This window comes from Callorhinus ursinus, unplaced genomic scaffold (genome assembly GCF_003265705.2).
Source record: "Callorhinus ursinus isolate GAN/ISIS: 27379988/994484 unplaced genomic scaffold, GSC_fseal_2.0 scaffold57, whole genome shotgun sequence".
NCBI classification, from domain to species: Eukaryota; Metazoa; Chordata; class Mammalia; order Carnivora; family Otariidae; genus Callorhinus; species Callorhinus ursinus.
This window is the reverse complement of record NW_027397119.1, coordinates 5090834-5106019: the sequence shown is the minus strand read 5'-3', so window position 1 is coordinate 5106019 and position 15186 is coordinate 5090834. Positions and strand designations below refer to the sequence as shown.

The 15186-nt window shown below is 56.2% G+C and overlaps 1 protein-coding gene across 8 annotated transcripts in view; it reads right to left on the bottom strand.

The window, feature by feature from the left end:
• NAV1 (neuron navigator 1) overlaps window positions 1–15186 on the bottom strand; it is a 238939-nt gene that overhangs the window by 136827 nt on the left and 86926 nt on the right. For 7 of the 8 annotated variants that reach the window (XM_073884580.1, XM_025855041.2, XM_073884582.1 and 4 more), the window contains one exon: window positions 9167–9961. The exons of the other annotated variant lie outside the window; for it this stretch is intronic. In XM_073884580.1, coding sequence (XP_073740681.1) covers window positions 9167–9961 — 795 coding nt within the window. The remainder of the gene's footprint in view (window positions 1–9166; window positions 9962–15186) is intronic. 8 annotated transcript variants of the gene reach the window in all.

The window sequence follows — 15186 nt, the reverse complement described above, 5'->3', positions numbered from 1 at the left end:
CAAGTCCTCTATGACAAAACACCCTAGCTCCTATAACAGAACCCCACGGAAATGTCCAGGGCATGGCAACTGGAACAGTCTGGTGGCATCTCGAGGAACAGAGGAAGGTGAAGATCTGGGTGTAGGCTAGGGTTCCTAACCCTCCACCAGGGCACACTCACTCCCTGGGGGCCCTTCTACCCCGGGGTGAGGGGCTGTTCCCTTCACTCCCTGAGGAACCATCTGCTCCAAGGGCTCCTAGCCAGCTAGTCCCAATCCAGTCCTCCCACTCCATCCAAGCAAAACTGGATGATGGGAATGCATCTCCCCTTGTGCCAAGCATTTCTGGTTCCTTTAAATAGCTCCCCAACTTCCAACTCCTTCAGGAAGGCATCCTGGATGGAGCAAGTAAGCTAGGAGCTGAAACGTGGCCCCCACACTACTTAAGCCTACTCTCAGGCTGGGTTGTGTGTTGGTTCTGCTGTGTATAGTCTGGTTCATTCGTTGCTGTGGGCACTCCCCAGGGCTGGGGGGGTGGGGGGTGGAATACCAATCCCTGGGCGGGGCAGAGGGCTGTACCTCAGGCCTCATCAGAGCTGCTGCTAATCAAAGGGCCCACCCCTGGGCACCGAGATGTGTTCTCTCAGCAGGGGGAACAAGGGCAATCTTCACTCAAGCAAACAGATTCGGAGCTTGAGGGGTCCTGGGCTGGCTGATCTCATCAGTCAGCAATCTCTTCAAAGGACCAATAGGCACCGGATTCTTTTGGGGATCCTTTGGGGCAAACCTTGTACCTCCAGCGATGTACAACAGCAGTGGCAGCAAGAGCCTGGAACCTGCTGGAGCCATTGGATCCATTGCTCTCCTCTGTTCAAATGTTGCTCAGAGCCTACACTCAAGCCCCAGTGCCCTCCACTCGGGTCCGTCATGCTGCTCCCATCCTGCCTGCCCAGTCTCACTCCCTCTCTCACTTCCTGTGCCCCCTCTCCTCCAGCAGACAGGACCCCACGATCAAGCCCCTCATTTACCTCCTCCTTGCCTTCTCTAGTCCCTCCCATCTCTGCTGCCGGGATCCCAACCTTTTTTTTTTTTTTTTTTTTTTAAAGATTTTATTTATTTGAGACAGAATGAGAGAGAGAGAGCACATGAGAGGGGGGAGGGTCAGAGGGAGAAGCAGACTCCCCGCCGAGCAGGGAGCCCGATGTGGGACTCGATCCTGGGACTCCAGGATCATGACCTGAGCCGAAGGCAGTTGCTTAACCAACTGAGCCACCCAGGCTCCCCGGGATCCCAACCTTTGAAACCACATCACGTCTCCAGAGCTTCCCCTCCTCCCCGCTGCACCCACACGCACACTCGCCCCACACATCGACTCTCGCTTCCCCTTAGCCTTTCCGAACTTTGAACTTTCCGAACAGCACCCGCCACAACTGCCTGGCACCGGAATGAGTGCAATCCTTCTCACCTCCTCATCTAGCCTGTCAGAAGCTAGCAGGCAGGGCCCAGAGCCTCAGTCTCGGGGGCACAGAGCTTTGCCCACAGGGAATGCTTGAGAGGTTAATTCTGAACTCAGTGGAGTCAAACTCAGCTGCAGGGGGGTGTGGGGGAGTCTCGAGGCTCCTGGAGGCAGCATGTCATAGGGGTTAAGTTCAAATCCTGGCTTTGCTGCACTAGCTTTGGGCAGATTCCCAATAGTTCAGTGCCTCAGCTTCCTCATTTGTAAGTTCCAGGATGACGGGATGATTGTGAGCACTGACTTATTACGCATCAGGAACAAGAACAACGCCTCTTATAGTGATGGATACGTGTTCATTATTATCGTTAGGTTATTGTATTCTCCGGGCCTACTTGTTTCCCCAGCAGAGTCAGGTCTCAGAGCTCCTGGGAGGCAGCTCCTCAGCCCAGGATGGTGGGAGTCCTAGGCCCCGTGGCAGCTTATGGAGCCTGCAGAGAAAAGCCAAAGCCTCCTGGGTGACTGCCAGCTTTCCCAAAAGGGAAGGGCCTGTTTAGCAAGTCACTAAGGGCAAAGGGAGCCTGTGTCCTCAGAGTCTAGGAGTAACCAGCACTCACGGTGCTTTTCTGGGAGAGAAGCCAGGGAGACTGAACCCCTACAGCCTCTGCCTGGGGGTCTCTTTGAGGGAAATCGTTCCACCCTGGTCATATTTCAGACTCTTTCAAACCTGTCCAATTCCTGCATGCACACAACACGTGCACACAAACGTACCTTTAGTATGTGCATATTTGCCGGAGGCCAGTGAGTGCTCCACGTGACCCATACTAACCGCTGCACATCCAGTGTTCACACCCGGACTCCCAGCCTCACCTACGTTCTTAGCATTAACGGCTAGATGCCATATGCCCTATGAACCCAGTACCTCCACACACTCACCCAAACCTTGCTCTTTCAACACTCAACTACCCTCCTACCCAGCCCGAGGTCCCAGTTTACAGTCTGGCTCTCCATCGAAACACCTGGGACTTGGGACATGACTCCGCCTCCCAGACCAGATCACACCCAACGACAACACCCCAACTGGATACGTGCAAGACGGCCCTGGATTCCCTGGGGACCAACCCTGGGAGCACTGACAGCACGCCCTTGGGTCTGCTGGGCTGTACTTGCTTTTGGTTTCCACGTCCCCAGGGCACAAGAGCAAGCACCCCAAATCCAGAGGGGGAGCTACAGCCCAGAAATTAGAGGGCTGCGGGGACTGCGCCCACTCCAGTGGCTCTGAAGTGTGTCACTGAGACGTCTAAAATAGACTCGAGCATGGCCCAGGCCCAGGCCCAGCGCCTGTGGAGCCCTGGCCACCTTGCTGAGGTCTGGCTGGAGCTGACTTGGAGAACTGTGTGTCAAACGCACGATGTATAACAGCGCTGGCAGCAGGAGCCTGGAACCTGCTGGAGCCAAAGCTCTTGCGGGTGAACCTGCAGCCTGTGGCTGGGCTGGGCTGGGCTCTGCGCTCTCCCATCCCCACCCCACCACAGCACCGCAACAGGCTCAAGGAGTCTGGGGGCTCCGGCGAGGTCCCCATTCTCCTCCACTTTGCTTCCTACCCCCGCAATTTGCCCCTTCTCCTGCCAGAGGCATAGGTGCTGATAAAAGATGAGAAGCCTTGACCCACCCCACTTATTCCAGGCACAGGTGCTGTGCCCACACTCAGCCCACGGCAATGACCGTGTTGGACACACTGTTGGCACAAGGCTAATCCTCCCTCAGCCTCCAGCTGGGAAACAGAAACAGCTCCTGGGGCACTTTTCCCGTCTGCACCTTGATCTCTGCTGGTCAGAGGGTAGCAGAGACCTGTGTGCACCGAACGAGGCAGAAAGGAACCCTGGGGGCTCTGGTTTTGTCCCAGGAGGCCTGGTCCCCAGGAGCAACGTGAGGGAAGGTGTGGGAGATGGTGTCCACTTTGAGGGCTGACCCAGCATTCCAAGGGCTTCTATGGACAGAGCGCGCCCACGCAGGGCCAGTGAGCTGCGCCTGGCCCCCCGGCCCTTCCTGTGCACGAGAGGGAAGGCGGCAGGCTCCAGGGACTTCAAACGCATCTGGGTAATCCAAACAGGGTGTGGGAGGAGGTCAGCCAGTGCAAATGAGAAACATGTGGCGTCCGTTTCCCCTCTGCTGGCTGGCTAGCACAGGGTTTCCAGGCAGCGAGGGAAGGCTGTGGGGAGGAGGCCAGGTTGGACCCTGAGAACACTCCGCCAGGTGCTGAGATGCAGACATTAGGAGCAGGCGGGGGGTGCGGTCCAGGTGGGAAGCAGGACTCCACTAGGTCCAGCAATCAGGGTGGATGTGTCGGCTCCTCTTCCTATCAAGTCTGATTCCAAAAGGACAGACAAGTGGAAGGAAAATTAAAGCAGGTAACAAAGGGAGAAAAGATGCGGTGGAATATGGCTAGGTGTCTGACCTCAAATATGAGAGGGCATCTGAAAGGCAGGCTAGCTTAACCTGGAAGGATCCAGATGGCAGGTTTGGACCCATGGGTAGAAATTCTCAGAAAGAAGAATCTTAGTTCAACAGACTCTCCAATAATGAGCGCTTTCCAGGAAAATAAGGTAGTGAGCCCTCTGTCACTAGGAGTGTGTAAACAGAACACCCACCTGCCTCTGATGCTATGGAGGGATTAATTGCAGCTTTAGGTGTGGGTGGCTCAACTAGACATTTCCATTCTGTGGTTCTGTGAGATCCCAGGGAAGGGTGGGGGAGGAGGGGCTTTTGCTCTCCCTGGCCATACAAGGAGACACTGCAGTGTGCTGCAGAGGTGAAGCAGAAGCAGGGTGCTCAGCTGCAGTTGGGAACCCTGAGGGCTCTGCTCAGCCTGCTCAAAGCAGGATGGGCTCTCCCTTGAACTCCAAGAAGCAACCTGCACCTTTAGCACTTGGGGATCAGAGGCTGTGAGGAGTGGGTATGTGTGTGCGGACGGACAGTTCTAGAGGAGAAAGATTGGAAGTTAGCAGGAGAAACTATCTGGCGTTGGCAGCCTAGGTTTGGGGACAGGTCATGGTGGGGAGGGGCAGCTGTAGCCACAAGAGCAGACGTGGGGCTACACGTGGGGGGGTGTAGATTAGGAGGGAAGAATCGGGAAACACCCCAGGATTCCAGGTGACTTGGTCCTGTTACCCATTCAATCCACATCTAGAAGGGGCCTATGGCTTGGGGTCAGAGCCAGGATTGATGATAAAGGGCATCTCCCTGCACTGGTTTATGCTTCTGGGAAGCAGACAAGCTCCAGGCACTTCGGCTCCATCTGCTTCTCCCCAGAGCAGAGGAACTGCCCCCAAGATCTACTCATGCAACCATCCGTTACTCTCAGAAGCAGAGCTGTGGCTGCCAGGTGAAGAGAACAGCTTTGCTACAGCCATCTGAACAAAGCAATGCCCAAAGGCTAGGACCAGGACCTGCATGGGGCCCCAGGAGAACACTAAGCCTGGACAGGGAAGAAAAAGTTCTGAGCATGTGAGAAAAGAAATGTACTCCTCAGTGCTAACCTTGAGGAAGGCAGGAGGCCTTGCAAATGGAAGGCTCTATGCTAGTTTCTCCACATGCACACTCACCTTCAGACCCCCACACCTTGCCACAGCCTGTCCTTCAGCTTGCGACTCTACAAGCATCCTCCAGGGAACTGCTGTGCCCAGGGGAAGGCTAGAGGTGAGCTTTGTCCTCCTCTTCCTACTAGGCCTCCGGGGAAGCCCTGGGAAGAGTGGCTCTGGGCGTGGAGCCTCTGACTAGGTGAGCCTGCACATATCACCTGCCTCCTCTGGGCATCAGTTCTTTCAGGAAAAATCACCGTAACTCCTCTACCCACCCAGAACCCCCAGTGCATTGAAGAAGTAAGTAATTTCTTCTCTTCTTCTATTCAAAGCATCCCAGAACACATTCTCAAGAGTAAATCCCATTCTCACCACCCCCTTAAAACCAACATCAACCAATTGGCTTAGAAATGGATGACTTCCGGACTTCCCCTGTTCTGTTTGACCTGAGCCAGAGGGCCTAACTGTTGTCATGACAACACCTCCCATCAGTCCAGACACCTTTTTGAAGAAGTGGGACCAGGAATCCCAGCCACCTGGGTTCCTTTACACCCTGATCTTGGGCTGCCTTAGCTGCTCCACTCTGTCCCTTTGCCTAGAGGGTTGAAGAAAGGAAAAGTGAATGTGTGGGGATCAACAGACTGATTTTCCTTTGAGATCCTTAGGCCCAGGGCTGATGAGGCAGGAGGAGTGTGGTTTGGGATGGTGTTACGTAGTTAAATGGCCTGGGACATTTTCAAGGTCTGACCACCTTCATCTGCAGCCCCCTCCCTATCACTATAGGTAGGGAAGAGCAATGAGAGCGTCTCTTCCATTCACAAATGGGGAAACTGGGTTCCAGAGGAGGTCACAGAGCTTACAACTTCCAGACAGGGAACTCAGGACCACAACCTCTCACCCTGCCCCAGGCCCAGGTCTGGTGACATTTCCTCTCAAAGCCAAACTGCTTGATGTGGGCCAACGGCCAGGGTCCAAAGACATCTGATTCTTGGGATTGGCCCATTTCCCCCTGGGCACTCACCCTTCAGCCTTCCAAGTTTCCAGGGTTCCCCAGTGGAAACCTAGTTATTTGGCAGCTTCCAAAACAAGGGAAGGGGCACGGAGCCTGCCTAGACCATCTGGGTCCCAGCTGATTTCTGAGAAGGGAGTGATCGAATTTCAGCTCTTCTCTTTTATTCCAGAAAGGCTCTTATTTGGAGCTGCCTCACCCTCTTCCCTCCCAGAAATTGGATCTTGGCAGCTTCTTGGGTCTGGGATCATACCAAGGAGTGTGTAACCTTTGACCCTCAGCCTCTCAAGTAGGGAACAAATACTCTGTTTTTAGCCACCATCCTGAGGCATCGAGGCAGCCATTCTTCTCCTCAGAGGCCACCCTGCTCTCCAGTGAAGGCCAGTCCTGACAACCTGGAACACCTTCATGGGTTTGGAGACACTGAGTCAGCTCTACCGTCCCCTGGTCCCCCAATGGGTCAGTCTACCCTCTACCCCAACTCTCATCACCTTCACACAAAAGAGAGATTTCGCCTGAAAGCACCAGATCCCACCCTCTCCCCTCCCCACCGCCCTGTGATGCCAAGCACTGTCCCCCCAGAACCTACCCACATGCTCCACCCCCACCTTGGTCCTCATAGCCCTAAACAGTCCAGCATGTTTGCAAGACTTTCCATGCTCTCCCCCCAGCAGAGATCTTAGCCCCTCAGCCTTTCTGCAGGGTCAGCAGGGCAGGTCAGTGGCCCATGTCCAGGGACACTTGCCTTGGTCAGACCCCTCCTGACCTGCTGTCTCCCCTTTCTCAACTGGGCCTCCCAGACGGAGCCAGTGACTTAGGAACACAAGCAGAACCTGCCTCCCATCACTAACTCAAGAGATGGCTCTAATAAAGCCCTTGGTGCTTTTGACCCTGCATTTTCCTTACTGGGAAGTGGATTAGGGGGGTGTTTTCTCCTTATCTCCAAGGTTCCTGAGAGGCTGCAGCACCAGCATGCTTTGGGAATGACAACTGCTGAACAGGAGTAAGGGACCCCAGCTCAGCTTCCCCCCCTGCCCTCCACCCCCACCCCACGCAGCTCTAAGACTATCTGTCAGGGTTTCTCAGGTGACTGTCTCTTGAAGAACAACTAAGGAGGCAGCCAGGTCCTGGGGCAGTGCTGGGTCTTGCCCATCTGGGGACAGCCCAGATCAGCTAAGACATCCCAAACCAGTGAAGCCCTGACCTTGAAAAGGGAGCTGTGCCCTCTACTTTTCTGAGTCCCTGACACTCCCTTCCCCTCCCAGGACACAGTCAGACACTCAATTCCTCTCTAGCACCATCCACACCCCATCCACATCCGCTTCTTAGTGCCTGGGGAATGTTCCTCCCCCAGCCAGGTCTGCCCTGGCCGGTGCCTCCTCTGGCCTCAGACACAATTCAGTTCTCACCTCCTTAGACCGCTCCTTTCCAGTCCTCTATCACAGGGGCCCCTTCCATTTTCTTCATGGCCCTCCTGCTGTCTGGAATTATTTTTTTCTTCCTGTCTGTCTCATCCCACTAGACCGTAAGCTCCTTGAGGGCCTCACTTGGCACAGGGGTGGTACTCTTCCTCTGCAGCAGGAGGCTGCCCTGTCAGCTTCTGCACCCCTGAACCCCCAATCCTGGCTTGTCCCTGCCGAGGCCGGGGCCTTCAGGAGGGGCTCTCCTAGGCAAAAAGCTGCTCTTCCCTTCTTTGCCCTTGTAGAGTCTCCTGACTGCCCCTGTAAAGCCCAAATGTGGCCTGTTAGGAGAGGCTCCCAATCCAAAGCTCCAAGAGGCTCTTGCTCCTGGTCAGCGGTTCCTCCTGCTGGCCACACCGGGGTCTGGGGGTCCGGGGATGACAGCAGCAGGTCCAACCAGTCTCCTCCAGCTCTGCCCTCTCCAGGGCTGCCAGTCGAACACCCCCACCCTCCATCCACCCACCCCACCCGCCCCATCCCCTCCAGCCGGTCCTCGGACCATAGCCCGCGCCGGCCCCGCCCCTTCACACGCGCACGTACACGCCCCTTCCCAGCCCCCAGCGGGGCGGGCAGCCTGCCTGGTACCCGGGAAGCTCGGGTCCCTCGGCGCCGGAGGACCCACATCCCAGCCACCGCAACAAGTCCGAGGAGCCTAGGAGGCCCGCTCGGGCTCCAGGCCTTGCCGCCGTCCTCCCGTGGCCCCGGCACGACCCATGCCGGCTCCCGAGGCGTGGCAGCCCTGCGTCCTGCACATCCCGGATCTATCCCTCTCAGGGCAAGGGCTCTCCGGGGAAAAGCGAGCGCAGTTCCGGGGCCCGCTCCGGGTTTTTTGCATAGACTCTTCAGGCTTGGAGAACAATGGAGCAGCTCCCGGCGCTTCCTCCGCCGGAGCAAGCTTTGTTCCTCCCTTCCCGCCCGCTCGGCTTCCACTAGCCAAAGGGCAAAGGCTTCCCAGTCAACCAAGAGTCTCCGCGCGAGAGCCCAGACCTCTCCACACTCTGTAAAAAACCCGGGGGGTAGGGGTTTGGGCCAGAGCCTGGGCCGAGGTACAGGACGAACATCCAGATGCGCACAGCTGGCTGCCCGCCCGCCCCCTGGCCCCAGACGTGTCTCCTTGCCAGAACCCCCACACCCGGGAAATCCGACTCGCGCTCCCACCGGGGATCCACAGAGGAAGTGGAGCTTCGGCTCTGCTCTGGGGCCAAACAGCCCTCACATCTGCTTTCCCCACATCTGTCCTCTAGATCCGGGCTCTCACTGCACTCTCCCCTAGCCATGCTGGATGCTCTCTCGCCAAGCACAGAGCACAACACAACTGAGGTCTCCATCAGCCCCAGATTTTGCCATATTAGGATTCTGGGCTTTAAAATTCGAGGAAGCTAATGGGCTCTATTTCTGAGAATCTGTGACCCCCACACCATTGTCCAGCCTCACCTCAGGCAGGCCAGAGCAGAGCCTGGGCCCCTGCATGGTGACATCTTTAAGAAGACGCACTTTAGCCATGCGCTTCTGGAGGTAGGCCAGCCCTGCACATCTGGGCCCAATGCCCCCTCACAACCTGACCGAAATCTGGAGAGCCCTACCGAGAGGAGGAGAAAAAGGGAGGGAGCTGCGCTCTCTTTACACCTTCCCTTGCAGCTGGCTAGGAGAAAGCCAGGGGTGGGGCGGGGGAGGCAGGACTTACCCAGCATCTGGCTGAAAAGCAGCTGCTCCAGGTCTCCCAGCACGGTCACCACGAGCTCGGGGTCCACCTTGAGGAAGGCGCGCTCCTCCTGGCCCTTGGCGGAGGGCACGGGCCCGGAGCCCTTTTGCGCCTTGGCCTTGCTAGAGAGCAGCTCATCGTCCGACTTGCCATCGTCGCTCACGGCTGCCTCAGGAGCCTTGCTGAGCGGCTTGACCTCAGCGTAGGGGCCGCGCGGGATCCGGCTCGGCTTTCCCAGGCTGGGCGCAAGGGGAGCCAAGGGGGTCTTGGCGCCGCCCGCCGGGCTGCCCTTTGCCTGGAAGAGCGAGTGCTCCGACTTGGACAGCGTCTTGGACATAAGCGGAGCCTCGCGGCCTTTGGACCCCGCCTTACCCAAGCCCTTGGGCGCCTTGGCCATATCGTCGCTCCACTCGGGCTCATAGAGCTGCAGCTTTTTCTCCGAGTCGGTGAGGAACGAGAGGTTGGTGAGCGACTTCTGCTTGCGCAGGTTGGAGGCGGGAGGTCCTCCGGGGACTCGGCCGTCCACGCTGCCAGACTTGAAGACCTTCAGCTCGGCCGCGCTGGCCTTGGCCATGCCGCCACCGCCGCCGGGCGCCTTGGCGCGCTTGGGTAGCATGCCTCTGCCGTCCGCCGCTGCCGCCTTCCTCCCGGTGCCCCGAGGCTCGTCCGCGCCCTCGTCCCCGCCGCCGCCGCCACTCAGCTCCACCTCGGGCTGCACGCTCTTGACGCTGCTGCCCAGCATTCTGCCCGCGAGGAGCGCATGGACTATCCGCGCGTCTGCAGGCACGGCGGGGGCGGGGGGGGGAGGGAGCGCAGGGAAAAGGAGGCGGGGGAGGGGAGGGGGAGAGAAAGGACGGAAGAAACCGAGGAAGATAGGGAGAGGAAGGGGGAGGGAGCGAGGGAGGAGGGAGACAGGCGAGCAAGGGCTCAGGGAAAAGAAACGCAAGGAAAGAAGAGAGGAAAAGGAAAGAGCGAGGAAACCGTGGGGCGATGGGGCGGGGTCGGAGGAAAAGGGGCGGGGCGGGGAAAATACAAATTAAAATTTACAAATCAAAGGAAGAATGGAAGCCCGGCGGCTCGGCGGGCGCGCAGAGGTGCTCCGATGCCCCGGTGCCGGCCCTCCGCCTGCCCGCCTGTCAGTCCCGCGGGCCGAGCACTGCTCCGCAGCTCCCTCGCGGCACTCCGCCCGCCAGCTTGAGTAGAGGCTGCGGGCTGCAGCTCCGAGCGCAGGAAGGAGGGGAGGGGAAGGCGGAGGAGCAAACAGGAGGAGGGGAGGAGTGTGCGCGAGGGAGGGAGGTGGGGGAGAGCGAGTGTGTGTCTATTTCTGGCTCGGGAGGGGGTGGTATTTGCGGCAGAGATCCAGGGGCGGATGAGTAGGGGGCTGGGGGGAGATAAAGGATTCCACCAGTTTTCCTCCTCGCTTTCCACGCGGAGGCGGGACGCGTTCTCGGAGAGCACCGTGGTCCTCTGCCACGCCCAGAGTGTGGGGGGCAGTGAAAAGGATCTGTCGAGGAGATGTGAGGCGCAGGTAAAAGGGACCGAGACAGGGCAGCTCATGATGCAGGAGGGAAATGGGGCTCGTGGGACCGGGAGAGATGCTGGGAGCGGGGTTGGGGAAGCCGTACAATCCAGGTTGCTGGTTTCCCCACCCCCACACCAAACCGTGGCGGTTTCCCTCCAGGAAACTCCCAGTACCATCTTACTTCAGTCTCAGAGGCTCTCGGCTGCCCTCCAGAGGTAGGGGATACTCCCTGGGGTAGGGCGAAGGGATTGGGACAGGGGTGGCTCAGAGAGGCGGGCCGAGGGCTGACGGGGGAGGGGGCTCAGGGCATGGGGGAAAGGACCAACCGTTGGGATCAGGAGATTGGATTCCCATTCTAACTGACCTTGTCAAAGTCACTGCACCCCTTTGGCTCGCTGTCTTCTCTTACAGTGGTTATAATACCAGCTTAATGGGTAAAAGGGCTTTGGCACTGTAAAGCGCTTTGTCAAACCTAGGAAATCAGTTGGAGGCTTAGCACGGGTCCCCTGCAGGCCTGATCTAAAGTGGGACTGCAGAGCAATTTAAAAAGACAACATTTTCCTTTCTCCCTCCTCCCACTTGGACCCAGGGAAGAAAGATAGGGTGGAAGGAGCAGAGGCCAAGAGGGATGGAGCAAGCAGCAGTCCGCCTAGGGCACTCCCTCAGTAGAGGGCGACACTGCCCATTCTCCCATGGCCTCCCAGGTCAGTGCCAAGTTGCCTGAGCAAATGGTTCTCAGGCAAGAAAATGAGGAACAGGAGAAAGCAGAGGGTATGACTCTGGAAGCAAAGCTTGCTCCAGAAGAGGTGGGCCCCAGATGGAGCCACACACTGGGGATAAAGCCCTAAGAATTCTTTTTTTTTTTTTTTTAGTTTATCTATTTTTTTTAGTGATCTCTACATCCAACATGGGGCTCGAACTGTTGGCCCCAAGATCAATATTTGCATGCTCTTCCAACTGAGCCAGCCAGGCACCTCAAGAACTCTTTGCCAGAATGTGCTAACCGTCAGATTATCTGCCCACCCCATCCCCAACCTTCCTCTCTCTAGCTTCCTGCCTGTCTCCTTAGAATCTGAACAACCCTGTGGCTGGGTCTCATGGTTCACCCACTTTCCTAGTGCTAATCATCACAGCCTGCTTGGTGTGAGAGGTATTTGTGTACATGTCTGTCTCCTCCACCAGCACTGGAGCTTTCTGGGTACAGAACTATGTCTCTCAGCACCTTGCAGGAAGCAGATGCCACAACTGTGTTAGTACAATGGATTTGAAGGCCTGAGCACTGTACACTGGGTCTGTCCCCTCTATGACTCTTGGGTCCTGGTAGTGTCTGTCCCCAGGCCTCTGCCTTCCATAATCCCAGGGCTGGATTGAGATACAACAAAATCTGCAAGGACAGGGATCATCACTGAGAGGATGTGCTTACCACAATACCAAGAACACACAGTTCCCAAGCAGAGGGGTGTTGGTAAGAAGCACGGGCCCTTGGCTGGGCTTTGGTCAATACAGAGAAAAATGGAGAATTCTGCCCTCAAGGAATTCAATGTCTGACAGGGGGAGTACAAGATAGACAACACAGATCTGGGAAAATAATCATCCTGACCCTGTGAAAAAGCAATGTCACATACACCAACACACTCATCCCAGATAGGCAGACACGGGTATGTGTATACTAGTTTCAGGAGTGACCTGCGGGAGACTGAGCCCTGCAGAGCAGGGACCCTGGCTGTCTCATTCACTGCTGTAACCCCAGAGTCTGGTACTTCCTTGCTAGGTGCTGGGTACATGTGAGCGTAGGAGTAAGAGACTGCCCCGCCAGGCAGAAGAGGTGGAGGAGGTCTTGAAGGCTTCCTGAAATACTAAGCAGTATAAACAGAGAAGGGTTCAGACCAGGAGGGCAGAAAGCAAGAGGTTGTTCGGGCTCACGCCCTGCTGCCTCAAAGGAGCAGAGAAAAGGGGCCGGGTGCAAAAACTTAGCAGAAGGTCCAGAGGACACATGCAGACCAGACTGGCCTCAGAGTCTATGTCTAGCACTTAGGAAACTCAGGGGTGGAACCAAGGCTTGTGATCTCAGATAGGGAATGACAAGCAATAGAGATCTTGTTAAAGGGACTTAGGTGGTATCATGCCAGAACAGCCCCGGCCACAGAGAGCACCCAAAGGTGAGGCCAGTCCTGGGATTTTTCTCTCTGGGCACACATGAGGTCCTCTTGCTTATGCCCAAACACAAGATCCCAGCTCAAGGAAGGGACCGAGCCCCATCACTGGTGCCAAGTCTCCAGGTAACCATGCCCTTCCTCCCCCATCCCACAGGGCACTTTTAATGAAACTGCAAACAATCACTTCTCAAGTCCTCATCCTTACTTAGGGGTCATTCCCTAATTTGCACCAGACACACCTAATTCAATCACACAGGAACTTCCCCTTTCCTAAAAATAGCGATTTGAGAATCTGGGGATCCTTGTTCTCTGATTTACCAGGTTACAGTAGCTCTTGCTTATTATCTCTATGTATTTTCCCTGTATGTAAAATCATCTCTTTAGCGGACAAGGAGAAATTAACTGGTTGCCATCTGGCTGAAAACCATCATTTCCACTGTGGTCCATCCCGCCCAGTGCGTACTTCTGTAGGCAGACCTGAGGCTGTCACCCCTTGGTTTATTTGGCCTCTCGTCTCCAGTAGGTTTGTAGGTTTGCTCCTGTCAAATTAATCTTCAGAATCACTATGAGGCACTATTCCACTTTTTGCTCTGTCCACCTGTACTTCCTTGTCCCTGCATGCCCACTGCACCCAGAAGCTGACCCTCTTTTCTTCCAGCCCTCGCTGGTCCCTGCGTGCAAGCCTGGTCTCTTCCCCGTCTTTACTCCTTTTTTGTTCCTCCGTGCCTCCTCTCCAGGGATAGCCCATGCCCCAAATCCCAAGTCCTTTCCTTTCCTTTCCTTCAATAAACAGCCCCTGAAATCCTGCCTCCTTTGAGGATAGAGGATTGTCCAGAAGAGAGGCACTAGCCCCCCATCCCGCCCTTTAACCGCTCCCAATCCCCCCTGCACGAGAGGCCACCTGTCAGTTTATGAGATGGAAAACACCTTCCATGCTCATCTCATGAGTTAATTCAGTGCTAATCCCCCCTAGTCCTCTCTCCGTCCATGTCCACCCGGTACTGTTCATCTTCTCACTGCCACTCTCTAAAGGGCTGTGCCATAGCCATGTTGGTGGCCTCTTTATTTATTTTTTTTTTAAGATTTTATTTATTTATTTGACAGAGAGAGAGATAGCGAGAGCAGGAACACAAGCAGAGGGAGTGGGAGAGGGAGAAGCAGGCTTCCCGGTGAGCAGGGAGCCTGATGTGGGGCTCGATCCCAGGACCCTGGGATCATGACCTGAGCCGAAGGCAGATGCTTAACGACTGAGCCACCCAGGCGTCCCGTGGTGGCCTCTTTAGTCATCTTGGCATCCTGGAACTTTCAGACGCTCCCTAATGAGACCTCTCCTTCTATCTGGTTCTTTTTTGATTCCTTTCACATCCCTTGAGTTTCCCACCATCCTCTACTGCAGTGGGAGCCTCTGCTGCCGTGGCAACAGCCATTCCAGCATCAGTCGATAAAGCCAATATGTGCAGAATGTTTCCTCGAGTGATTCCTAAAAAGAGAGGGACCTGCCCTGTCACATCATCCCCAAACCCGCCCTGAGCCCCTCCCAATCTGTGCCGCTTCCTCTTTCCCCAAGCCACAGAACAGATAGTCTGGGGAGGTCTGATGAGAGAAATCCTCTGTGATGAGGGAGAGGACTGGCTGGGCAGGGAGTGGGTCCTGGTGATGTCAGGGCCCTGTGGAGGGCAACTGGATCCTGCCCAGTCTCCAAAGAGGAGGCGGGGAAAGAGGCTGGTTTGGAATCATGAAAATCCTCAATTTCCAGCTCCCCAGAACCACGCATCATCCCACTCCTCTATCTCCAAAGGCAATGGCACTTTCTACGGTGGGGTGGGATGAGTGATTTGACCACATGTGTTGACCGAGAACTTAAAGCAATCTGAGGAATGAAGACACAGGCACACAGCCAAGGAAAGGCATGCTGTGTGATTTTACATTCTCACACCATGTGCTGGGAAACAGATGCGACCCAGGTTGTCTGGGGGGGGGGTCTGCGGGCTCCCGCATTAGACTGGGGAGAGAGGAGGACAGGAAAAGGTAGAAAGGAGAGGTGGGCTGCCTCCACCCTTGAAAGGTAACCTTGGGAGAAGAGGGGATCTGACGGAGGGGGGAGTGGGCAGGTGAGTCCAAACTTGGTTCCGACAAGGACCAAGTCAGAGCAGGGAAGAGGGAAGAGTTTTCTTGATATCTGAGCTTACGGTCATGATCTGGAGAGCAAGAGCTAGGCACCTAGTCCCATGGCTCTGCAAGCCTAGCCCACCCACCCTGGGCCAGGCCAACTGAGTGACAGACACCCTCTTTAAGTCTGCCCTCCTCAGATCCCTATGATGAGG